Source organism: Hirundo rustica, chromosome 3 (genome assembly GCF_015227805.2).
Source record: "Hirundo rustica isolate bHirRus1 chromosome 3, bHirRus1.pri.v3, whole genome shotgun sequence".
Taxonomy (NCBI): Eukaryota; Metazoa; Chordata; class Aves; order Passeriformes; family Hirundinidae; genus Hirundo; species Hirundo rustica.
In genome coordinates, this window is record NC_053452.1 from 16,091,587 (window position 1) to 16,116,613 (window position 25,027).

The following is a 25,027-nucleotide window of genomic DNA, read 5'->3' on the forward strand; positions in this document are numbered from 1 at the left end:
GAGACTTTTAAAGGGTAGAGTACAGGAAAAACCCTGCACGTGCTCAGTGCTTCCTCAGAGGACAGTAAATAAACCCTTTAAACCTTGTTGAACCAAGCTAGTAAAGCATAAAAATATTTAGTAATCACCATTCTAGGAGGGCCACCTTTTTCTGAACAGTAACTAATGTTATTTCAAGACATTTCTAAATATTTATATCAACAATGTCTTGACTGCAGTATCAGCTACTTGAGTGCCTCTCTCCTCGATGGTACGTGCTCCATTTCAGCTGGCACATTTGAGGAGCTGAGTTCAGTATCTTAGGTGAAGAAGCACTTAAAAGGCATTAACTAGTAAATTAACATCTCTGTTTTCAAAGGGATGTGTGAGAGGAAGAAAAAGGCAAACTCTTGAGTTAGCACTTAAAAACATAAGTGAAATCATACAGAATTTTTTAAAGAAACTAACTTGGACAGCTGCTGTTATGATTATCTTATGATATTCATTAAAGCCCTGTTTGACATTCAAATAAGTTCTTGTTTCTGGTGGCAAGCAAGAAGGAAAGTAGGCACTTTAAAGAAATTACAGGATTTAGAAATGAAGATGAAAGATTCAGAACTACCTTGTAGTTACTTTTTGCTCCCTTTGCCCTCTTATAAACTGGAAATATTATGACAAGAGGCACAGTGACCTCTGATGTACCGCACAGGAAGAAATGAGAACGTTAATAGGGGAAGCACCAAATTAGACACCTGAAAGAACAGGATTAAAAGATGAATAAGAATATTATATCACTTGTCAGCATGGCATTACAGAGTCCAACTTCCTCTTTTCTTCAGATTTCATTAAGGAAATGACTAGATAGGGCTGTTTCTTTCCCAGCCCTGCGCAGCCTATTGAAAAGGCAGGATGCATTCACTCCAGTAGGATACACTCACTCAGTAGTAGCAGGCCAACAACGTGCAAGGCCTAAAAATTATTCCATGAGGTTCCTATGGGTTTGCACTGCACCCCTCTCCCCCTATCCTAACTGGGCACACCTGCTCCATACAGCTCATCCTGTGAGTGGGACTGAGCCTCCTCAGAGCTGCTTCTCAGGCACTGCTGCAGCCAAGGCACAGATGCTCCTTGTGCTCCCTTTATTAGATACACGAGCAAAGGGGATGAGCTCCTGAGCACCTGAGCTCCCCGTCTCCCTCTTTGGCTCTGTCCCACCCAGTCATCTGATGACAGCACAGAAGATCAGCTACAAGTTTCCACCGTAGCTTTAGAGGAACTAAAAAATGTGGGTGCATTCTGCTCCTCATTAATTATCCAGCAGCACTCAGGCTGCGGGTGTGGATGTTCCTGACGCAAAATCAGAACTTGCTGCATTTCAAGCAAATGCTTGCAAGTATTGAAGATGTCATTAGCCATCCAGGCTTATTCCTCTTGGACTCCCATTTGTTCCTGAATATCTACCAGCCACATAGCAGAGTATTTCTTTCCATATGTGGTTTGTAGGAGGTAATGATCAAATACTATGATGACGATGATGAAGCTCTAAAAATATACAAAATCTGAGTAGATTAGACTAAAATAAACATGGACAAGGGTATGTTGGGAGATGATCCTTTTACTTGGAGCTTTCACCTTAGTGTGGTAAGAACTAGATTTTTTTCTTTCCTGGTATATTATGAATCTTGTGGTTTTTCCCCAGGCAAAAAGATGTATTGAGAATAGTGTAAGTGGGTGAAAAATGTAAGAACTGGCAGACTGAAGTGTCATGGATGATGTTCTGCTTTTTATCAGCTTATTCGGTGAATTTTATATTTGATTTTGTGCTGGTTGTAAGCCTTGGAGAAATACATTTTATAAATTAAAAAATCAGAAAAAACTCAGCATATTGCAATATATCTTCACCTGTTATATGCATGCAAACTCTTCTTAGAAATGGGTTCTCAGATTCTAAGTGGCTTCTAAGAAGTTGATTTTGACCTTTAAAATAAATTTTATTTATATAGAAGTTTTCAAGTGACACATATTAAAGATGGAGATGTTCGGATATCGTAGTAACTTGACTGACTGGCTCAATATAAAACTATCAGAAATCAGTAGGATTTTCCTCTTTCTTTTCAGTTTGTAAAGGTTTGTATTGATTGGCACCTTACATTAGAATTTAGCTGAAAATAAGGCTCAGTCAAAAACCACTCTTGTCAGAGTGAATTCCAAAATCGTTTGGAAGATGATTTGGTATCCAAGTACCTCCATTCCCACAAGCACTCCTTTCCAGACATAAGAGACTGAGATTTAAGTTAATTAAACATGAGACAAGATTCTAATTGATTTGATTTTCTTTCAGAAGGCTTGATCTGCTCTTCACAATTTCTGGCACATGCCCCTAAATAAGCAATATGTCACATCCCTGTTGCCATGCTGCATGTGTGGGACTGAATAAGCAAAGCCTTTCAGTTACAAAGGGATGTTTCAGCCTAGGCCACTGAATTCCAGTTCTACCTGTATGATCCCACTTGATTTACCAAAGGCTGCTCCCTTAGGTATCTGCTCAACCTGTCTGAAATGACTCACTAGAAACATTCTTAGCATATGCCTTAAAAAAAAAAAAAAAAAAGTGGAAGGAAAATAAAGAGTGAAAAGGCAAAATAACTGTTCTGTGTTATTTAATTTCTCAGAACCTTATTTATTCTTGCATTTTGTCACTGTAAACCTCTCATGTATTTAATTACTATTTTTTTTTTTTCTTTTTGTTATTTTTACAGGGACTGTGCAAATCGATCTGGAGAATTTCTATTTTGGATGTCATTAAGTAAGTATTATCTGTTCATTCTGACAGCTGATCTCTGAAAAGAAATCAGCTGTTATCATTCATCTGTCTTTTTCCTGGGTTCAGATGGAAACATTTCAAGTATTCTCACTGCAAATATAAGATTTTTTCTTTACATCTGACATTATTTCCTGTATTCTGGCTCTCTAAAAAAAAATCCCAAGGTCTTTTTTAACATTTTTCATACAGCCTACATGTCAATCAAGACGAAATGTTTATCTCGTCAACTTTTTATGCCTGGGACACATCTATGCAACAGGAGAGTGCAGTTACAAAGGCGCAAGGATGTTAAATGCCCTCAGACGTCTCATGCCATGAAGATTGATTTAGTTTGGTTAAGGCATCTGACACTTCCCTTTTAAGGGAAGATGTTCCTGAAAGAATGTCCTGAACTTTGGGAACACCCTTATCTGCTATTTGATCTGCATTAATCTTCTCCTATATCACAACCTCTTATTTGCCTTTCCATTCTTTCTATTTCTTCTGCTGAAAGTTTCACAGGAAGAAAGAATCACAGTAAGCCTTGTTTCTTCATTATTTATCAAGGCCACTGTCTCTCTTGGAATCAAAATACCATAGTGGAAATCTTCAACTTTTCTTTTACATCCAAGAAACAGATGGGCACCCACACGTATTTATCCAAAACCCCCTTTCCCCATTAAGACATATTTCTTGATCTTCTGCAATGACACCAGGAAATGAGACACTGCCCCTCACATCCTCCTGGCTTCTCCCTCGCTTTCAGCTACAAGTTGTAATTATGGGGGCTCCAGAGTAGCCACACTTCCATGCAGAGTCACCCTCCTCCCCATCTCTAGCCCTGTGCAACAAACGCACCCCATCAGGTCCCTGTTCACTGAAGGGTCACGTCCCTCCCAGGACATTCTGATACCTCAAGCTTCATCTTTGTCTTTCAGGGAAGACTTCAAAGCGCTGCTGGGGTCAAGGTTCAGACCCTTCTCTGGAAAAGCAAAAGAAGATTCTAGCTGTAGCTTATGAGGAATGATGCAAAGCAACTGATTGCATTTTGTCAGGGAGAATGAACTGAGCCCGGGCTACCCAATAAACAAATCACTTAAAACAATTTGCAAGTCATATTATCTCCACATTTTTTTAGGAGGTATCCTGAAGGACTTTAGAGAGACATTTACAGAGGAGTTGTACCAGGAGACAAAGCACTGACTGAAACATTAAAAGACTACCGATGAAATCCAAGCAGTTCCATACTGGAGGGAATTTTCTTTCTTCTCTTGAAATGCAGAAATTTCAAAGTGCTAAAGTGCAAGCAAAGACAACGATAGTAGGGCAGCCTAAATCACTCCTTCAGGAATTCCTGACACAATCTGTCATGCAAGTAGGTACCCATACTAAACTGCAGAAAAGAAAAATTTTGCAGAAAAGGAAGGGAAATGCATAAAACTAAACGCTAGTCATATACAGTTGTCTGTTGTTGAGTTGCAATTTACTCACAATAATAGCAGAAAGAATATTAATCTATAAACAGTCTTGAAAATATGAGGAGAGCTGACCAAGTTCCCAGTTGACAACCAGACCACCCAATTGTCCTTTGTGCTTGGGTGAGATCGAGCAAAGGAAGTAAAAAAATATCCTGAAGGATGCTAAGATGTTTCACAGGGTGTTTACCACTTAGTAGAACGGAAAGCAGAATAGGCAAAAAGGTTGGTGACACAAGCTGGACCTGAGACAACTGGGAAGAAAGGTTGGTTTGGGTAAATTTCTCAATGATCCTTCTGATGCTGCGTGCCTTGAAATATCAGTAAAGACAACCTTGGACAAAATCCCTTCCCTTAATGCCAATTTGCTCTAATGCCATTAAACCTCGTTTGGAAACGGATGAGGTTATACAGGGTAAGGGCAGAAACTGGATCTTTATCCAGGGAGATGCTTCCAGATCTCCAGAGGATGGTCAGTAATAACACAAATGCAGTTCTTACTCCCTGACATCACTGTTACAGCTCGTTGCTTTTGCTATTACTACCAAGAGCTGCTGTTGGTGCAGCGGCCTGCAGACGTTCACCAGCTTCAGCCCCGTGGCGCCGAGGGCTTCTCACACACCCGGTAAATGGAACTTGCAGCCTCCCGCTGCCCAGGAGCTCAACTTCAACAGGACCAGGCAATCAAACGGCAGGAGGAGATCAGAGCGTGGAACGCTGGGAAGGGAATCGGCCAAAGGTCACCTCGGTGCCAGACAGGGACAGGGAAAGCCAGGCTGTGCTGGCTGCAGGCCTCTGGAGCCGCGGCTGATCTGCTCTGGTGCCTTGGTGCCTCTTTCCCAGAGAGCTGACTCTGGCCAGGCCGGCTCTTCCAAAACAGAACTTGCACAAATCCCCAGATCTTTTGCCCACTACTTGCATTTTGTGATGCTAATATTTATTTGTCCCTGATAGATAAGTTAGGTTACCTAAATAACCTGACTGATTATTTTTTCATGCTGATACTTGGTAAAGCATTTCTGAGCAATCTGGGCCCATGCGCCACTAACCAGGACAGCTTTGGCTCTTTCTGTGATCCAGGCATCCTCTGCTCTCTCCTCTTATTAGCTGATCATTGGCACAGGCAAACAACTGATGGTCCCAGCTCCGGCCGAAGGCAGCGAATGCCCAGCAAGAGATACAAAAGCACGTTTGATAGAGGAACTACAGCCTGAACATCGGCCTCTTTCGGAAGGGAAGGGTCAGCAAAGCGCTTTCCAAGACTGATTAAAAGCTCTGCTCAGCTGCAGGAGGGTGGGAGATGGCAGCCAGGCTGACAGCTGGCACATCCTCACTGCTGAAGGATGGGGAGGTGGAAGTTTCTGTCAAGGGTAGGAACACAAATCCTTCTTGATACCAGGAGTCATATAATCTGTAAGAGTGAATTAGGAGAGAACTAACAGGTTTTGTGATTTTTTTAACCCCTTGAGAGAATTGCAGATGTTTCTTGCCCATAAAATACATAGAAATAAACTTGAACACCCTGGAAAAAAGTTAAAATAAATATATTTCAGGGAATTGAAGTGCTACAACATTTGTTAATCCATGCCTTCCCCCCCACCCCCCAAAAAACCCAAACAAACAAACAAAACAAACCAAAACAAACCAAAACAGAAAAATAATCTAATTTGAAGAGGAGTCAATTACATTTCTTTGGGGATTTTTTTGGCATACTGCACTCACGTTTTCCAACTTCTCAACTGCAGATACCAGAACTTACTTTTTTTCCCTAGAAAGTGGCGTTTGAACATTATTAAATTATAGTTGAAGTGGGAACCAACACAACGCTAAATAAGAACACCGACACAGACACAGACGCCAATGCTGGTGATGCAAAAAACCACTAAGCCATTTCATCTGACTAAGCAGCAAAAGAAACAAAAGCCTTTGAATTGCTAACAAGTTAAATCACAAATTGTAGGGTTGGCTGTTAAGTATTATATACCACAAGAAACTTTATCACAAACTATTAGAGCTGGCATTAATTTGTGCTTGGCTTCCACTGCATAAAGCCCAAGTGCACCCCTGAGAGGGGAAATCCTTGTGCCTGTGGAAAATAACTGTGAACTTTGCCCTATGGCAAGTTTCTAAGAGGCTGACACAGGAAAAAAGAAGTGAGTGGAAAGGATCTGACTGGAAACACAATAGCAGACTTAAAAGGCTCTGATAAATGAAAAGTCATTCCGAGATTAGGGTCTCATTCAAAAAAAAAAACAAAGACATTTTCTGGTATGTGGCTGAAAATAGATTCCATATGAAAATGCTTAGTAAAGCTTATCAATACTTTTCATTCTCAGCAGTCTCTGAATAAATGCAGCAATTTTTAATACTAAAATGGCATTTTTAAAACATTCTGTAATTTAGACGCAGAAGCTACACAACTAATGTCTTCATTTTTCCAAACCAATAACGCAGTTTTAAAGATTCTGATGTTACAATTCTTTCACACTTTTTTCCCCTTCCATCTGCCTGATCTTGTCCTCACTTCTTGTAAAAATACTACCAGCGAGGAAAGAAAAACAACCGTCCTTGCCTGAAAACTGAACCAACTTAAGAGTCAATTGATTCAAATGTTCCAGAAACTTTGTGGAAAATTTAAAGAAAGCACTGAGAAATGTTTCTCATTTTTGGACCATCTCTAGTATCCAATGAATCTTTAAATCCCCATTTGCAGGGTATACGCAATATTCCGAAGTCTTTAAAGGACTGTTGCAGACAGAAGTTGTTTTCCTTTTCCATAAAAAACAAAACACGCCACAAAACAAACAAACAACTCCAACAAACCAAATTGATGGAATTTTTAAAAGACAAAGCAAATTAAAGTTTTGTCGGGTTGTCTAACATTTGATCACGGTGCAGCACGCAATATTTCATTAACGGCAAGAGCACAGCTGGGGGAGGGGGGTAAAAAGCCATTGTTCTGTTGATACACTAGGTATTAAAGCCTTGCAGCACGGAGTCCGGCACAGGCTTAGCGCTCCCACGTTTCTCACGGAGCACGTGGACTCGGGAGAAGAGCCGGTCAGCAACGGCACACAGGCCATCCCTCCCTCCCTCCAACAACCTTAGCCAAGAAAATAACACCCCGACTCCGCAGAGCGATTTCGCCAGGAGGATTCACCCCGGCCCCAGGGGCCCGAGATGTTGCTGTCTAGCTCCGCGGCTCCCGCGCTCCCCTTCCCGAGCAAACGCCGGCGGAGCAGCGGCGGCCGCGGCCGAGCGGAGGCGGGAGCGCGCGCGCCAGCGCCGCCTGGTGCCCAGCGCCGGGATTACAGCCCGCCGATGCCACGGCTGCGCGCCGCGCACCGACCGCTCGCCTCGCTCGGGCGCCTCTTTCTCCTTGGAGATGGCTCGTTTTCACCGAACAGCGTTCTAAGCCACGAGGCGATTTACTTCACGTTCAAAACATGGGGTTTTGGTTAAACGTATTCTCTCTGTTTTCAACCGGGCAAGCCTTCAGTCAGAATTTGCTCTTCTATTAAATATGCAGCGTAGGAATCTGGGAGTCCAAACCACCAAGAAAGTCAACTCTGTAACCATGACTCAAGTGAATAATCATGAGACATCTGTGGGACTACTTCCAGGAGTGGGAAAAGCAGCATATGTCGCCAAAAGTGCTTTGAGCACTGCAATTCTGCCAATTCTATCGTGCATCTCCTATCTGCTGCTTGAAGACACAGCTTTGGGAGTCGAGTGCTTTAATGTGAACCTAAATTCTAACCTAATAAGAAAAACAATTTTTAAACTTGTTCAGATAAAAAAAGCTTGGGGAGGTGTGAGACATGTGAACCCCCCAAACTAGATACCACCATGAGTAATAAAGCAGTATATTTTAAAAATTTTTTGAATACCATCGAGAGAGCGTGGGCGTGGATGCCTGGAGATGACAATACTGAGCAAACTCTGAAATTTGCTCTTGGATGCAGCAGCTCAGTACATCAACCTTTCAGGAGAGACCACCGCCCCCAAATTCTGCAGGCTTGTACTTCACCTTCTGCCCTTGCTGAACAAACCTGTGCAAGAGGCTGGAAAACAGTTCTGAATCACTTAGGGGAGGAGTGGAGAGGAGGGGATACTGACAAATCCTATTTATCTTCACAGATCAAATGTGGCAACGGTGGGTAATTACAATTGTATTAATTTACATAAATGGTAATTACAATGTATCTTCTTCACCAAAGAAATCACCTAAATGCAGATACAGCCACAAAATCACCATCTACTGTATTACTCCTCTGTGTGCTTTTATTAAAATTATAAACTAACACTCAAATCTAATTTCTGGCTTGTTTCTTCCCATTTCCACAATGATCCCATTTTTTCTGTAAGGGTAGAATGAAGCAACCTGAAGTAGCAAAGGTTTCCTCTTCGTTGTCTGAAATCTGGCAGCCCATAAGGTTGTATGATGCTATACAAAGCTTACTTTACTGTTCTATTTCCTTTTTTTTTTATTTTTTTTTTTGCTGTTGAGGTCAGTTTGTATCTTCTAGCATTCTAGCAGGAAGTCAGCGTAGCGTCTCAACTGCATCTTCATCTTCAAACAAGACTTTTGCAAACTGATGCTCACAGTGGCTCTCTTTAGAGTTTTTTTCTTGTGGGGACACAGGCAGGTCCTCCTGATTGCTTCTGAAAGCATCTCTTCACTGCACTTTCCATCTGCACTGGCTTCTGTTTTCAACACTAAGGTCACCACTAAGTGTGTCTGGTTTTCCCACTCTGCCTGTTGCATTAGTGGCACTCTGAAAGTGAGATTTTCACTGGATGGGAAGTGTTCAGTGAATTTTTAAATACCATTATTGATTTCACATTAATTTTCTTTATGAACCAGGGAAAGCTCTTATGTGATGGTATAAACAGCCAAGAAATATTTGACAAGTTGTTTAAAATCTGTTGCCTGGAAGAACTGTGGTAGAGCAACTGAATTATTTTCCTGATATTTTAGTATATTCTTTAAACATATTTTAACTGATTATTATTATCCATCCTGAAGTACGCAGCACAAAAGCGATCATACATTACCTGCAGCAGAGGTGGCTACCTCCTGGATCTCTGCCACAAGAGAGATGATATTTTGCCCAAAGCTGGTTTTTTCCTTCAATGAAACAGGATTAGAACATAATGATTTTGCCTCTGCACCAGTCCACACCAATTCTGTGGCTTCTGTTTTAGGGCATGAAACTTGTAAGAAGGGGAGATTCTTTTATATATGCAAACTTCTCTACCTGTTACGTCAGTTTATTTCACATCCCATGGGTGCTCTTTTGGATACAGATTATTGATTGCTCTTTAGTGAGTAACTTTTTAGTCATTCTCTGGCCTCAGAAAATTACCTTTAATGTTTTATGCAAGAGTATTCATTATGAACAATTAATGTACTGAAAATGTCAGCACCTGAAGAAGGCATTATATAAAAGATGAGTAAATTTATGGTCATGCATCATTCAAACTTCCTGTACTTTTCATTCTTTTAAAATTTATGTCTTACATTGTAGTGCAATAGCTTGTAATAACTAGGTGACCTGAATGGAATAACGTCAAAAATGTCTTTCTGGGCATTTTAGAAATTAAGAGGTCTTTTTCCCTCTACCACTATTTTTATATTGTATCTATTATATTATATGTAATTATATTATTATGACGTGTCACAGCTTTATAGTAATTCAAAGTATTTACTTTGCAACATCTCTTCTCATGTTTTTTAATCAGAAGAAAAAAAAAATTGGTTCAGAGGAAGCTTCAGTCTACATAAAGACATTCATAGAAAGTGAGGAGTCCTTTGTATCAACTGGAGGGTGGAAGGACTACTTGTATCCATTTATATTGATATTTGTCAAGTTTTATAACATAGAACACTGAATTTAAACCTCTCAAACTTTTCCCTTTGACATGTGGAAGGATCTCAGATTGTTTCACTTAATTTAGTAAGCTTTAAGCCTTGAAAGTGATGCATGTTTCACATCACTGTCCAAATGCTCTAAAAAGTATTTTGAAGGTACTGCCAGCTAATTAACCAAATCCAGGAGCAGCAGATTTTAATCTAACTTCCAGTAACACTTGAAGTAACAGTCTCGGTGCAGCTGGTTTGCAGTGCTGGAAGGGAGAGGAGAGGTCACTTTAGGTGATCAGCTGCAGTCACGGGCAGCACATACTTCTCTCTCCAGTCACAGCACCACACCTAGGAGAACTTGTGCAGAGGAGTTCAGTGGTTGGTTCCTCCTTGGCAAGAACAAAGGCTCCCCCCAAAACCAAAAGAACCTTCAGCTCTGAGCGTTGCAAGTATCAGCTTCCTCCTCTGATTTACACAGTCACTCTTCTAGGTCATGGTACGAGTGCCAGATGGTCTTTGCACCTTTTTGAAGGGACAGGTACAAGAAGGCTTGGGTACATGAAAGAGGGTTTTTTGGTTGAGCTTTATTCATCTTTTACCTGACAGACATAATTGCTAAGTTTAATACTGAGTTAGTACTGAAGTACTTTGGATGTTAGACAAAAGTCATCAGCTGCAGAAAGATTAGGAATAAATACAATGCCAGTTGACTGTCACTCATACACTACAATAAGGGAAATATTGCTGGAATAGGGTCTGCATTTCAATTCAATTATACTTGGCAGCTCAGTTAGAATTGCTCACTATAATACAGATATTTCCCCTTTCAGTGTACTGTAGTAATGGATATTCTTCCCTTTTTATCTCACATATGAGTGATGAACAGGATGTTTCTAATTAAAACCAACGCCAAACATTCCATTCCCCAATCTTCACCTTTTTATGTTTCTTCACTGACTACTCTTCCACACCTCCAAAAATTGACTCATAGATTGGATTGCCACCTTCTTTTTCCACACCTCACAGTCTGAGTATGGATACCCTGAACACACAGCCCAAAAGAGTGCGGTGCAACAGAACCAGTGACCTGTGGAAACTGTGATTGTGAGAGCTAGAGATCCCCTTTCCACCCAAATGTGTTCAGAACCATGCAAAATTCCAGCACTGAGTATCCACTGCCCAGTATGGCCTAACACTGACTACTGCACTAATGTCATGCTGGAACAGAGTATAGAGGGAGAAAATTAGATTTAATGCTTTTCCTTCTTCGCAGTTGCTTTCTGCCTCACAAAAAAGTAAAATGCCTGACTGCATTTTTGTTGTGAATAACTATTAATTAGTCCATACACAAAGTGGTTCATAGAAGAAATGCCATCTACACAGATGTAGATCTGAAAAAACACAACTTGCATCAAAATATACCTGGTTTTGCCAAGCAGTTTACAAGAAAAAGTCATCCATTTAATCACACAGTAATAAGATGACAAGTTTGATTAAAAACAAAGCTCAGCTGTTAAGAAACAAAGATTACAAAACAAACAATAAAGATTGAACATTTATAAACTTCTAGACTAACAGCTTCTCTACTGATGCTCAGTATGAACTTACAGTGGCAGTCAGTAATCTGTTTCCATAAAACAGCATAGAGACATCACTTCCCTTTATCCAATTCCTAAAAGGAAAATTCTCTAGAATATTACACTACTCTTACTCAAGTTTTTCTTCTCATCTTAGCTGAGACTTGAAAATATATGATAACCTTGATTTCTCATTTTTCTTTTCTGATTTGCTGTGGAAAAAAAAAAAAAAAACAAACCCACAAAAACTTAAGTAACAAGAAGATTTAAGACTCAGGAACTCAGTGAGTCAGTAAATCTGAGTTTGTCACACTGGACACAGCCAAGTGGAGGGAAACCAGATTTTATTTAACATATTTAAATCAGTTGTTCTGTAAGCTGTCCTGACAGTGAATGTGCATTTACATATACTATATAAATTTTGTTGAGGCCTAGATCACACTCATGCTCATCACCAAGAGTTGGTAGAGAGGATTTTACAGTGCCATTGATCTCATTTATACACACCTTCTTCTGAATGGGTGATCTATACCCCATGTCTGCTTATCAGCATAAAATAAGATAATGGTAAGAACCTGACACATTAGGGATTCACTACAGAAACAAGGTTATTAGGGAATCAAAAAGATCACAACCAAGCCTTTGATGTGGTAAAGATGGGATAGGAAAAAAACTTCTAGATCTAGAATAACCTAAGACGACAACCGACTAGACTCAAAAGGGGACACCTGCAGCATGCTACCCTTAAAATCTATTCTATTTTGTCAGTTATTCCTAGGAAAACACCTCCTCTTGTTGATTAGCTCACCCTGCTGAGGCATAGGAATGTGTACACAAAAAATGGAGGATAAATAGAAGCAAACATACCACCACCATGCGGATAACTGGACAAACCATGCAGCACTGCAGAAAGTCACCTTGGTGACTGTAGGTACTTGGCCTGTAAGACATTTCTTGCCAATTTATCTGCCACATTCCCTCAGCGGCAGAAGTCCAAAGCTCCTTGAAGGCAACAATCAACATCACCACCACGTGGCAACAAAGAGAAATTAACTACTTAAAGTCATTACGTAGCTTTAAGTCTCCACTCACTGCATGCTCCCAAGTTGGTCATCTCTGAAGTACGTGCTGCTACCCGTGTGGATGCGCAGCTCAACCACAGAGCAGAACGTGGGGCTTCAGCAGCAGCCCAGACAAGTCCCACAGCAGCACAGCTATGGCTGAGAGCATTGTAATAAAACAGATCTCATTAGGAATTACATTCACCCACGGTCCCAGGGAAATACTAAAGGCATGCTTCCAGGATCACAGTGAGCCAATCTGTCTACAAACTGCCTTCACGTAAGGGCCATGCTTCCCCACCATGTTTCTGCACTACCATTGCACATGTCTGAAAATAGCTGTGCCCTCAGCTGGATTAGTTTGCAGTCATTTTACCCCCTCCATCTGCCTGTGCTGCTGCAGAAATGCTGGTAGAAAGGACAGGGTACAGGGTAGGGGCAGCAAAAACTTGACTGTGAAGAGCAGGATAATTTCTTAAGGGCAACAACTTGGATCCCAACTGCAAAATACTCTTCAGGGTATCCAAAAAACGCTTTCTGATAGAATATCTCTTGGTCATAAAAATAATTACAACTTATCCCCAGTTATCAAATAGGGCACAACCAAGAGGTCCACCTGAGACAGCAAGATGGAGAAAAAGGACCTAAATTCCTCTTTTCTACCTGCTCAAACTAGATAAGGAGCAAGATGGCAAGACATATATACACAATATGCTACACTTTTTTTTTTTCCTGGACAGGTGCAATCTTTCTCTACTGAGAGAACTCTTATGGTAGAAAAGGATATAGCTTTGGAGCAGTTCATTTAAAATGGCATCTGTCTACCAGGCAGCAAAGTGAAAAACTGTAATCTCTCTCTTTTTACCATGAAGAACTCATTCCCAACAGTTAACAAAAACAGTTGTTGTTAGGGTTAAAACTGTCAGTACCAATAAAACCCACACCCACCTGCTCTCTATATTTGAAATGAAGGCAGCTATATTCATGCACTGATGGTGAGACCACTTTTGTCTTCCTGCCTTCAGGTTGAAAGCAGCATCACTTCTCACTGCTGACCCTTCTCTGTATGGAGATACAAAACCCCACTTAAGCACCCCACCTCTGGCTGCTCTGCAATGCTGCCAATTGTTTGACACATTGAAAATGAAGAGTGGGATTCCTCATACTTGTTTCATATTTAGCTGTTCATAACAAAGGTGAAGCAAAGTGGCCCTAACTTCTCCTGCCCCTAACTTCTCCTGCCCCTCTAGGCCTGGGATAGACCAGCTTCAGGGAACTAAGTACTTTGCGAAAATGGGGAGTTCAGAATCCCACTGAGATATTTTTAGGGAAGAACCACCCCCAAAATCACCAAAAAATTTCATAAAGAAGCCATTATTTTCCTTTGGTAGGTCTAAATCTGGAGCCAGGCCCTCATGTAACTCCAGCCTCCTGGTATTATGAATGATTGAGTTTTCCAGCTGGGAGTATTGGATGTACTTCTTGTAAACATTTCTCATTTGGGACCCAACTCAATTCATTATATTGAAAGATCTCTTCAGGCTGCATCCTCTCTAAGGCAATACAAAAAACACCCACACCAGCCTTATTTGGGTGGGCAGAAAACCCCAGCTCTAAAGACAGAACACATCATATGGACACGCTGCTGATACAATGTGCAAAACAAAAGTAGGCTCCAAGGAATAAAAACTGAGTGAAGCCCATACTTGATCTATGTACATGTGAATCTGAAAATGAACAGCAAGAAGCAAACCTTGAGCAAATGAGAGCCACCAAGTCAAAATAATCTCAACACCCATAAAATTATGTGATTCATACCCAATCTATTTTAATTAATTTAAAAAATGAAGCTTTGTATCAGTTCAGACTATCTGAAACACCCAAATTCAGCACAATCCAGAGGACCAAGTTTGGGTATTTCGTTGGGTACTATCAGGAAAAATGGGCTGAAAATATAGAATGGATACTTGAAACAGCTCCATACTCCCTCTCCCCCCCCCAGAACATATTCCCCAAAAAATCCAGAAGGCAGCTGTGTAGATATCTAGCTATGAAATTTCTACCAAGACAGCTAATAATGCTTTAAAACTCAGACACAATCCCTCCAGGATTTTTTTTAGAAGTTACTTTTATTAAAAAAAAATTAGTGAGAACTGAAGTACCACTCATGCTTCCAGAGAGCTTTTGTTAGGGCAGAATTAGAATTAACACGTTAGATAAACATGTTGCAACAGTCATGTGAGCTTATAGGAAACAACACACATTCCCCACCCTGAGGTCTTTATTTTTAGTGCAGAAACCAGGTTGGTATAGCAACAGAAAACATCCCAGCCACAGACTTTCACCCAGAAGGCAACCCAGGAAGGTCAGCTAACATCAAGCTGAATTTCAGGAGACATGGCTAAAAGGTAAAATGGTAAAAAAAAAAATGGTAAAAGGAGGAGAGATTTAAGAGTCTTTTTCTGCAGGAGTGGGAAGATTCTAGCTGCATGAGATGGGTTGTAAAACACAGTTAAGAGGAACTGAGGGTCAGAGACATTGCAACAAAATGACATTGGAATTTTTGAGTTGCACAGCAAGCACATTCAACCAGTCCTAGGTATCAATAGCTACTTATGAAAGGCCCACAACTTTCAATCTTAGGAGAAACAACCCTCTAAGTTTAAAGAGCTACAAGTCAGAAATTCTCACTGGGTCAGTCCCAAATCCTCAATGCAGTATTTTTAGTCCAGGGACATATTAGCAGCATATGAGACGGTCAGAAATAATAGGCAAAATTCTTATACTTCTGAAAGCAGTAACCTGACACCATGGAGAAAGCCTTCGATAAGGACTCCTTTACCCTGGGTTCTGTTCATAGCCCTGTTAATAGCCTCGAAATGCTCTTGGACAAGTCATTTCAGCCCTTTCTGATTCACTTTCATCCATACAGAGAGGGAGAGACATGTGGTTCCTTTGCAAAACCACTTGAATTGATTAAAAAGCACAAAAAAAAGAAAAAAAAAAGAAAAAAAAAAAAAAAGAAAGAAAAGAGACTCCTTGTATTTTCTTGTTCAAATCTACAAGCTGTAGCTAAAGGCTCTGAGGTGGGCTTTGTATAATAAACTCTAACCATGTTCTCAAAATGTTTCTTGTTCTCTCACAAATATTAGGAAGCAAAAGCTAGGGAGAGGACTATGCATTTGTCACTTAATTAAAAGCCAGAAATTAGGGGCAAAGGGGTGGTTTGTTGGTTGGGTTTGGTTTTTTTGTTTTTAATTTTCAAAATTATGGTTTCTGAATAATTTTTAAATAGAGCTTTAGGACATCATATACAAGTTGAAGTCTGCCTTTACTTACGTTTTGTGAACCCCGTGGAAGTAATTCACAGATTCACTGAAACCTGTTATCTTAGATTTGTTTTGATCAACTGTAAAAGCAATATCTGCATCTTCAGGGTAAGGATGGATCATGACAACTTAAATGAATCTGTCCCACATTCAAAGCATTTCTAATAGGCTCTGAAGCAAGGCTTTTCAGGTTACTTGTGGATATATACATTAAATAGAATGAAATAGTGGTGATTCCTGCAGATCACCCTGGCCACAATCAGCCTTGCTGACTTAACACTTTATAATGTCCCACAGTAAATTCCCAATCCTGCTTATTCAGTGACCTCTAATCTCTCAGCAATACTTTGAGATTCTAAAAAAGAAGCAGATTCCCTGTCTTGATATTTAAGGTGTTTTAACAGTCTTACTTTAGAGAAAGTCAGCCGACTCAAAGTTACTCTTTCTCTGCACATCACCCCCACAAACAGGAATCCCCTTCATGACAACTTGCACTACATCTCTCTATGAAGCTGCTTCATCTCTAACTCTTCTGTGTTAACACATAATTAGCAAGTTACTGTTATCACTAAGCACTCTGTGGCATCTCTTCCAACATGCAGGAAGGAAGGTGATCTCTTCAAAGCAGCAGCCAACTCTTGAAGAAGAAACAGAGAACCAGTTATCATTAACATTTAAATACACACACATTTGAAGTTCAGTGCAGCTTAGAAGATGGTCTAAACATGATGAGCTTGCACTTGACAACTCTGTCCAAATTGCTTATGCTATAAATGCTCCAAGCAAGCTCTTCTACCCAGGTCTTACATCTTTCTGTTCATAATGTCAGGCTGTTCAAGGGTCACCAAAAGGTGATTTGTGGCCAACATAACCAGCCCAGCAAGCATTTCTATTGTCAACAATTATGCAAAAAGATCACCGTACAGTTTAGCTCTCTTCCTAATTTAAATAAAGAAAAAAGCTGGCTTGACAAAGGCAAAATTATCTTGCCAGTATAAATCACACCCACATTCAGGAATGGCTTACTAGCACATCATACAGAATGGCTTAAAGCACCTCCACAGTGGTCAATACAATGAAGCCCAAATTAATTTGGGCTTTCAGTGCCATTTCCATTACAGAATGCTGTTTTCCTTTGCAGAGGCTTTGCAGAAGCAAGGGACACATAGGATGGCTAAGCACAATGTTTTTAAAGACTGACAAACCTGAAATTATGATCAAGTCCCAGACTGGATACATTTAACAGCTATGAGGAGAGATTCAGAGATTTAGTCAATGCTTTGATGAGTTTTCAGGCTTTCTACTGTCTGGCCTTCTAAAGCACAGCCAAGAATATCAGACAAGAGCACTGCAAGTATTTCTTTACTCCATCCCTTGTAAGCAAACACTGAATACTTACAGGAATTACTTTTTTTTTTGCCTCAGTAATTTACTAAGTAACTAAACCAAGTCTGTATTATTCAGCATGAGGTTCTCGTCCTATCAACTCAGATTTATCCCAAATTCCTGCATAACTTCTATAGATTGCCCTTGATGTAATTTGGTTGTCAGTGAGAGAACATCTTGGACCTTAAGGAGCTAATTACAGAAAGTGTTTTTGTAGGACAAGAGACCATTCAGTTTCAACTAGTTCAAGACTTCTTAAGGAAGCTTAGAGTTTGCTTTGATTAGATCATGTTTTATTCTAGTATCAGAACCTTTAGATTCTTGAAGGCTTCATGTGAAAATTAGCTTGTCATCCATCCTTGAACAAGCTTTCAAAGATTTAGAGTACTACAAACTTGGAGAATACCTACATTGAGCAATTTCAGGTAATCTTGTGACACTAAGAATTCATTTGCTTGGTGAAGAGAGCACAATTAGAAGAGCTGAAGAGAAATGGATTCAAACAATTGAAATACTCAGTTTAAAGACTAGAAGTTTTCAATGAGGGGAAAAAATCCTCAACCATGACACAGTAAGTTCACAAATTCAGCAAAATACCTGCGTAGGGTTAGTCTTTGCATTCAAGAGTTAAAGCAATTCCACAATGCTACTACCAAAAATAAAAATACTTTAATGATATTTACATGTAATTATGTAGCTCTACAGAATGTTCAGCACACTAGCCTGGTAATCGTTATGACAGAAACTGGCCCCAAACAGACTGATGTTTATATTCTTTTTCCCTACAAAGTTCTTCCCACAGGAGCTTAACTTCATTATTTCTTCCCTTAGTATCAGAGAAGTTGGCAAGAATTACTTCCCTCTGACATGGACAAACATCCTCCACTGTTTCTCCAGTCACTCTTTTAAGGCAACAAAATGTTAAGTCTAAAAAGTGCTCCTTAAAAACTACTGAGGTTTCTCATATGTTTATATTTGGTCTAATATGAACTAAGAATTAGAATTTCACTGTCCTTTCCTTTAGAATCTCAAGTATAAATACTTTAAAAGTATTTTTTCTTTTTAAAAGCTGTCATTTCCTTTAGCTATATTATACCTTCATTTGTCAGCTTGAAACAAGCTCCTACCCAACGTGTTTTTAATTACCATCATTTATTTACATTTTATACCAGATAACACTCTTGCTTTTCAGGCATAGACGACGGCCCTGGATCCAGAAGCTCCCACAGCTTAGTGTAAGTAGGACTCCGCACAAACCCACCTTCACAGCATTAGAGGCAGATTCCTGATATAAAGAGATCTCTTCCATACTGCTTGTGTTGCGCCATCCATTTTATTAAGTGATTCCTGAAAAGGAAAAAAGACCACAAGCTAGCTTCGTTTACTTTCCTTCCTGCTCTGAGGCCATCAGCTGAGCACCAACACAACAAACATAATAAAGAAAGAAAAGCCTCATACACTCGTCTAAAGCCCAAAAGAAAAAATGATCGCTATATTAGCAAACTACAGCACAAACACGAGTGGGCACACCGGCCAAGGAATATACACAAATCCAGACGGGAAAAATGGTTAACAACCAGTCAGGAAACCTATACGAGCCGGCACCCACACCACGGCTAATCCCAGCCCAGGCTGGGTTACCAAGGCGCACGGCACCACAACAAGGCACCGTCGCCAGACGCCCGCCTTCTCTCTTTCATCACACACCGCCTAAGTAGAGCCTGCCGGGCCCCTCCGTTGCCGGCGTCCCCGGCAGCTTCCGGGCCGCCACAGGCCCGGCTCCACAGGGGCACAACCACCACAAGCGGGCCCGAGCGCCGCCATTGCCGCCCCGCACGCGCGGCCCCGGCCTTTTATAGGCACCGCGCCGCCCCACCCCGCGCCGCGCCGCCCGCCCGCCCCTCCCCTACCCGCGCACCGATAGTACGGCATTGCGGATTGGCCGCGCCCTCGCCAGCCGTTTGTGTGGGGCGCGGCGATTGGCGGAGCACGGCCGCCCAACGGCCGCCCGCTCGCGAGCGCGTCCCTGGCGGTGTCAATGGCTCCTCCTGCCACGGAGCAGCGACGGGCCTGAGCCGGGCAGGACCGCGGGATCGCCGGGGGCCGGGACGGGGGGGCGCGGCGCCATCGTCCCCCACAGCAGTGCTGGGAGAACCGGCGGCTCCTCTACCTTCGAGCGAGCGGGCAGCGGCGGCGGGACCCGCGCCCGGAGATTTCCCCCCCGCCCTTCCCTGCTGCCTGCGCCTGCGAGGCGGCCGCCCCGGGGCTCCCTCCGAGCGCCCCCGTCTCCGCCGAGGCACCGGTTGCCGGAGGATTCCCCCCCTCCCCTCCCGCCGCCCACACGAGCCGGCAAATGAACTCGGTCCGAGCCGCCAACAGGAGACCCAGGCGAGTGTCCAGGCCGCGCCCGGTGCAGCAGCAGCAGCAGGAGAGGAACAACGCCGCCGCCGCCGCCGGGGATCGGGGTAAGCCGGGCTCGGGGCCCGCCCTGCGCGGAGACCGGCAGGAAAAGCCCAGGCTGCTTCACCCTTGGCTCCCGCTCAGGCCGCGCTTTGTTTGGCTCGGGCTCTGCCCCAGCTCGGGGGGAGGCGGGGGCTCGGCCCCTTCCTCGGCTGGGGAGGGGGGAGCCGATCGCCCGCGGCCCCCCGGGACAGGACACCCCCCCCCCCCCCCGCCTCGCCCCCGCCCCGTCCCCGGGGACCGCGAGCGGGCGAGCCGCCCTCGCCCCCCGGGAATACCGGTGCCTTTCTCCGGGGAGCGGCGGGCCGGGCCCCCGAGAGGCGCGGGGGGAGAGCGGCCGAGGGAACTGCGGGGCGGGGGGAGGCGGTGGTGCCGGGCGACTTGCGGCGGTACCTTCCCCGAAATGGTGTCCGGGGGCGGCGGCCCCATGTCTGGCCGAGGCTCCGCGGGGCCGGGCCCGCCGCGCCGCGCCTGCTGCGCAGTTCGGGCTCCGGCTCCAGAGCCCGCGGGGGGGCCGCTGCCCATCGGCCATTGATCCCCCCCGGCCACACCGCCCCCGCGGCCCCGGGGCGGAGCGGGGGCTCGGGCCGCCCGCGCCTCAGCCCTGCCCGGCCGGGGCCTAGCGTCAAAATGTTGACAATTCGGAGCTGTTGGGGGAAGGCACCATTGTGTGAGGGCTTGAGGAAGCGGCGAGGTGGGATTCGCTCCTCATGGAGCCCGGAGCGGGGTGCGGGGGGGGCTCGGGGGTGGCGGCCTCTCGGGCCTGTCGCTGTCGCCCCAGTGGTGGCTCTGAGGGTGCCACTGTGCGTGTGCTCCGAATGTACAGGGCTGGTGGTGGCCGGGCTTTTTTTTTTTTTTTTTTTTTTTTTTTTTTTTTTTTTTTTTTAAGGCGAGATGGGGGTGGGATTGGAGGAGACATTTTGCATGTCTTATCTGGTGGATTGGATTTTAATTTTTTATGCATTACCTGTCACAACTCCGGTGTGATAAAGGAGACTGATCCGTGGTGCGGTCTTAGGTGTACAAATGTCTTTTTAAAATTAAAATTAAAAAAAAAAAAAAAAAAAAAAAAGGGCTTCATTGTCAGATGAATGTCTTTTGTTTGAATATCTAGGATATCACATTAAGAACAAGGTGTTTAACTACGGAGATACGTCGCGATAAATATTTTAGTGCATTTTATACAATCAAAACATTTTAAGTAAACGAAGTAAAGAAAATTTAATCTGAGGAAGTATTTTTAATTCTCCATTCCTCCCCCTCCCTTCCCTCCCCTTCCTTCCCCCGCCCCCCCTCGCACACATTGGTCAGAGCAAAGAATGTTACCCAGACCAGATTGCTGTGTATATAACCAGAGGATGTGATGTCTTATGCCCAATTATGGGTCTTGTGTAAACCTTCCAAAATCTTCAGTAATTATATGATTAAAATGACTTCTCTGGTATACTGACATTTAAAAGAAAAACAACAACAAAGAAAATAAAGCAAAACAACAGCAAAAAAAGAACTCTCAAAGACATACACTGAAGGTTTTCATAATCAATGTTCCATATACAGAATATAGGGATTTTTTCAACCCCGTGGCTGACTTTGCCTTTTAAACAGATTGAAATACAACTTACAAAAGGCATCCAGAATGATGTGCTTATGGATTAAATGCAGTGATTATTCAGTTTTACATTGGACTGCCACTCTTCATATGTTACTAATTTGCTAAAGATACAGGCAGAAACTTTATCTATTAAAATGTGAGGCTGAAGTGTGTTTGTATTACTCTGACATTTCTGAAACTCTGGAATCACCTAATTTATTTTTTTTTTTACATTGTTCTGTGCTGTTCACCACTCAGTGGTGATGAAATTATAACAAAATCAAATTCCATGGTTTGTGGAAATTATTGTTCCATGTGGATCACTGCTAGCTTTTTCCTTGCATGTTTGAAGGTCAGTTGTGCTAGTCTCACTTGCCCAAAAATGTATTAACAGCATTAATTTTTTTTTTTTTTCATTAGTGTTCTGTCTACATTTGGAGTGTCTCTAGTACAGTTTCTGTTCTGTCTCAGGATTTGCAAGGTCTGATCCACTGTATCTGGAAAGTAATGTCAGTTTTACCTGTGACTTTGATCGCTTTGTGCAGGGCTATTGCAGTAAAGGCTGATGAATAATGCTACTAAATTAAAAGCCGATATACTGGGGCTAGATTATACCATGCAAATCAGTGTTGACATTTTTCACCTTTATTCCCAAGCAATGTAGGTCATTTTGAAAAAGGCTGTACAAAAGAATCAGTATAAGTTATTAGGAAAGGGTTTCCATTGAAGTCAGATTTAAATTTGTTTAAAAAAACCTCTTACTGGATACTGTGAGTACAGCTGTGACTGAACACATTTTTTTTTTTTTTTAATTGTTAATTTCTTTCCTGCTTCATATTACAGCTCCGTACTTATTACATGGGACGGAGTTGATAATACAGCTCACAGTTAATCTTTGGAACTTCATGTTTCATATCATTAGATTGCTTAGTAAAACATGTACTAGATCTTGAGCTTTATTTATTATTTATTGCTGTGTAAGTAGACAGTGTTTTACAACTGAGTAACAGCTGTAACGTTCACTACTGGGTTAAAATCAGGTAAAAAAGTTATTGATGCCTATTGTTAATAAATAGATCACTGGGAAAAAGTGCTTTTATAAAAATCCTCAGATGTTCTGTATTAGAATTTAAAAATCATACAAAGCTGTGCTTTATACTGAACTGATTCACATTTTGTTTGTAGTAGGAACAAATCTAATGAATATATAACCCTGCTGTCTATATTACACATTGATGAACAATGCCTTTGTACCTGTGTTCTGATGAGTGGGGAAGGGAGATCATAAATGATTGCAGATAAAAATGTTTTCTCCCCCAGACTCACAGTGTTGTACAGCCAAGATAAGATGCCATCAGGATACACGTCCCAAGATGTTTTGCCTTATCCTCTGTTCTTCACATCTCCCTCCATCTAAATTAGCCACTGGCTACACTATGCCACTTCTGTTTTACCTTCTCTCTTCTGAGTCTCCAGTGGGGTTACAGTGGTTTTGCAATTCTGCATGAAGGATATAGAATAGATGTATCGTTTTATTTTCTTTAGGACAAAGGCCTACCCAAAAGGAAATCTGAACTTGGTAATGTTTATGATTAAATATTCCTATGTTTGCTTATAGTGCTCTTTTTTTCTTCCTTGAGTGTATAGGTTTGGCTAGTTTTAGGAAGAAGACAAGGTTAGACATTTATTTTAAAAGATCAAAAGATCTTGTGCGGAATGCAGGTGAAATTGTCAATCTCAGAGCTATCATGTGAATATTTTTTTGTTGTTTCTGTTCTTCTCAGAATAATAACTCCATTAGTGCATATATGCCTCTGTAAAACCAGCACATCACTGGATGTAGTACTAATGAGGTTCTGAGCTCCAGTGTCCAGAGTGAAGTGCTCTTAGGGTCAGCTCCTGTGTGCTGACAAATACCCAGTGTGTAGCGCTGTGGCAGCTGCATCTGCCACAGTGCTGCGCGCTGCTCTTACGTGGTGGCGGTGTCCATGTGACAAGGCAGGGAGCTGGCTCCAGTGCTGCCTGCGCCAAATGCTAACTGCCTTTTTTTTTTTCCCAGGTTGATTTTTGGCACGAGTGCTGCTACAAGGGAAGGGATAACACTGAACGCCTGTGGGTGTGGTGGGACTGTGGCAACTCCAATTTAGATTGGGTTAAGCTGGGTCAATAGTTCTGGAGCTGAGGCAAATTTAATATATGCAGCCTGTAAACCTACCTTGCAAGTTTGCTTCCCCTCCTCGCCCCAATCTATTTTCCAGTGAAAACAAGATACATACACTCATACAGTCTGTGTGTCACTCTGCAACTTCCGAACTTGTTAGCTCATTTCAACCAAAGTTGACAAAGGGGTGTGAAGTTAAGTTTTGTGGAAACTATTGGCTGGGCAGGGGACAAAGACAATGAGGGAAAGACATTTTTAACTCACCCTCTCTACTCATGCCAAGAAGCAGCAACCAGCTGGCCTGTCAGCACACAAGGTAATTGAATTAGTCATTTGTCTGTATAGGGGACATGAGGGCTTGGCGTACTGGGAAAAAGAGTAGGTTAGGCTGTGTAAAATAAACGTAGAAACTAAGCTTTAGTAGAGTCCTTGCTCACAAAGTTTGAATTTTGTAATGTTGAGATAAATATCTTAGGAAAAGTAAGGAGTCTTTATTTGGCTCTGTTTCAAGTGTATGTGTATAAGCACATGCATGATTATATATGATTTTTTTTTTTTAGTATGTGCACCAAAAAGCTTACTTGTTGAGTGCAGGGCAGTAAAAGTAACTGAATTACATTACTCTTATTCTGAAGCAAATGCACAGACTTGCATCAAAGCACCTAAATGGGTTTCAGTTTTTGTAGGGTCATCCCTTAGGGCAAGAAGTCAAGTCAGGTATCCGTTGGTCCACATGGAAAGAAATCTAGTTAAGGCTTTTCTCTATTTCTTGAAATTGAGTCATGGGCTGAGAAAAGATATATTCACATATGGAAATATAATTCTTGTTTTTGCAATGAAAAGTTTCCAAAGTCTACCTTACAGATAAGAGTTTAGAGTCTATAAACTTGGTTATTCAAGTACAACTTCTGTTTCCCAAAGCCTCATTCTGCATTACGAATACAAAGAAGTATCTGTGTACCTTTGTTGTGCTTCATGTAGGACAGATGCCTAAACCTATGCTAAAGCTTTCTATTTCATTTGGAGAGATCAAAATCAAGTGTATTTGTTCTTGGCATTACACAGTAGTGTTCATTGCCTATAGTTTTGGTATATCTTAGTCAATCATAAGACCACTAACATCAATTATAGTTTCCCAGAAATGTCAAATCTTTTTTTACTTTCTGTGTTACAGAAACTTGGAGCCCAGTGGTTTAAGAGACAATGGAGCCTCCTCCATGGGTCTATTTTTTATCTTTGTGCTTTGGGGGAAGGTTATGCTCTGTGCTCCTCTCCTTGCTCCGCTGCTTCCTGGGCCATTAACAGTTACAGAGTAGACCAAAGCTGTGCAGTGTGTGTC

At 42.1% G+C, this 25,027-nt stretch overlaps 1 protein-coding gene and 2 long non-coding RNA genes across 3 annotated transcripts in view; 2 read left to right on the forward strand and 1 right to left on the reverse strand.

The window, feature by feature from the left end:
• Nucleotides 1-1,157: 1,157 nt before the first annotated feature.
• LOC120751150 (uncharacterized) lies at nt 1,158-3,812 on the forward strand. The gene is made up of 3 exons (XR_005700288.1): nt 1,158-1,264; nt 2,739-2,785; nt 3,721-3,812. It is a non-coding gene; the product is annotated as an uncharacterized LOC120751150 (long non-coding RNA).
• Nucleotides 3,813-14,913: 11,101 nt separating this feature from the next.
• On the reverse strand, nt 14,914-19,296 carry LOC120750966 (uncharacterized). Its single transcript, XR_005700221.1, has 3 exons — nt 19,184-19,296; nt 18,738-18,823; nt 14,914-16,727 (listed from the first exon to the last, which is right to left on the reverse strand). It is a non-coding gene; the product is annotated as an uncharacterized LOC120750966 (long non-coding RNA).
• Nucleotides 19,297-19,519: 223 nt separating this feature from the next.
• FBXO11 (F-box protein 11) overlaps nt 19,520-25,027 on the forward strand; it is a 69,985-nt gene continuing 64,477 nt past the window's right edge. The window contains 1 exon segment of the mRNA XM_058420094.1: nt 19,520-19,941. Coding sequence (XP_058276077.1) covers nt 19,830-19,941 — 112 coding nt within the window. The 5' untranslated portion in view covers nt 19,520-19,829.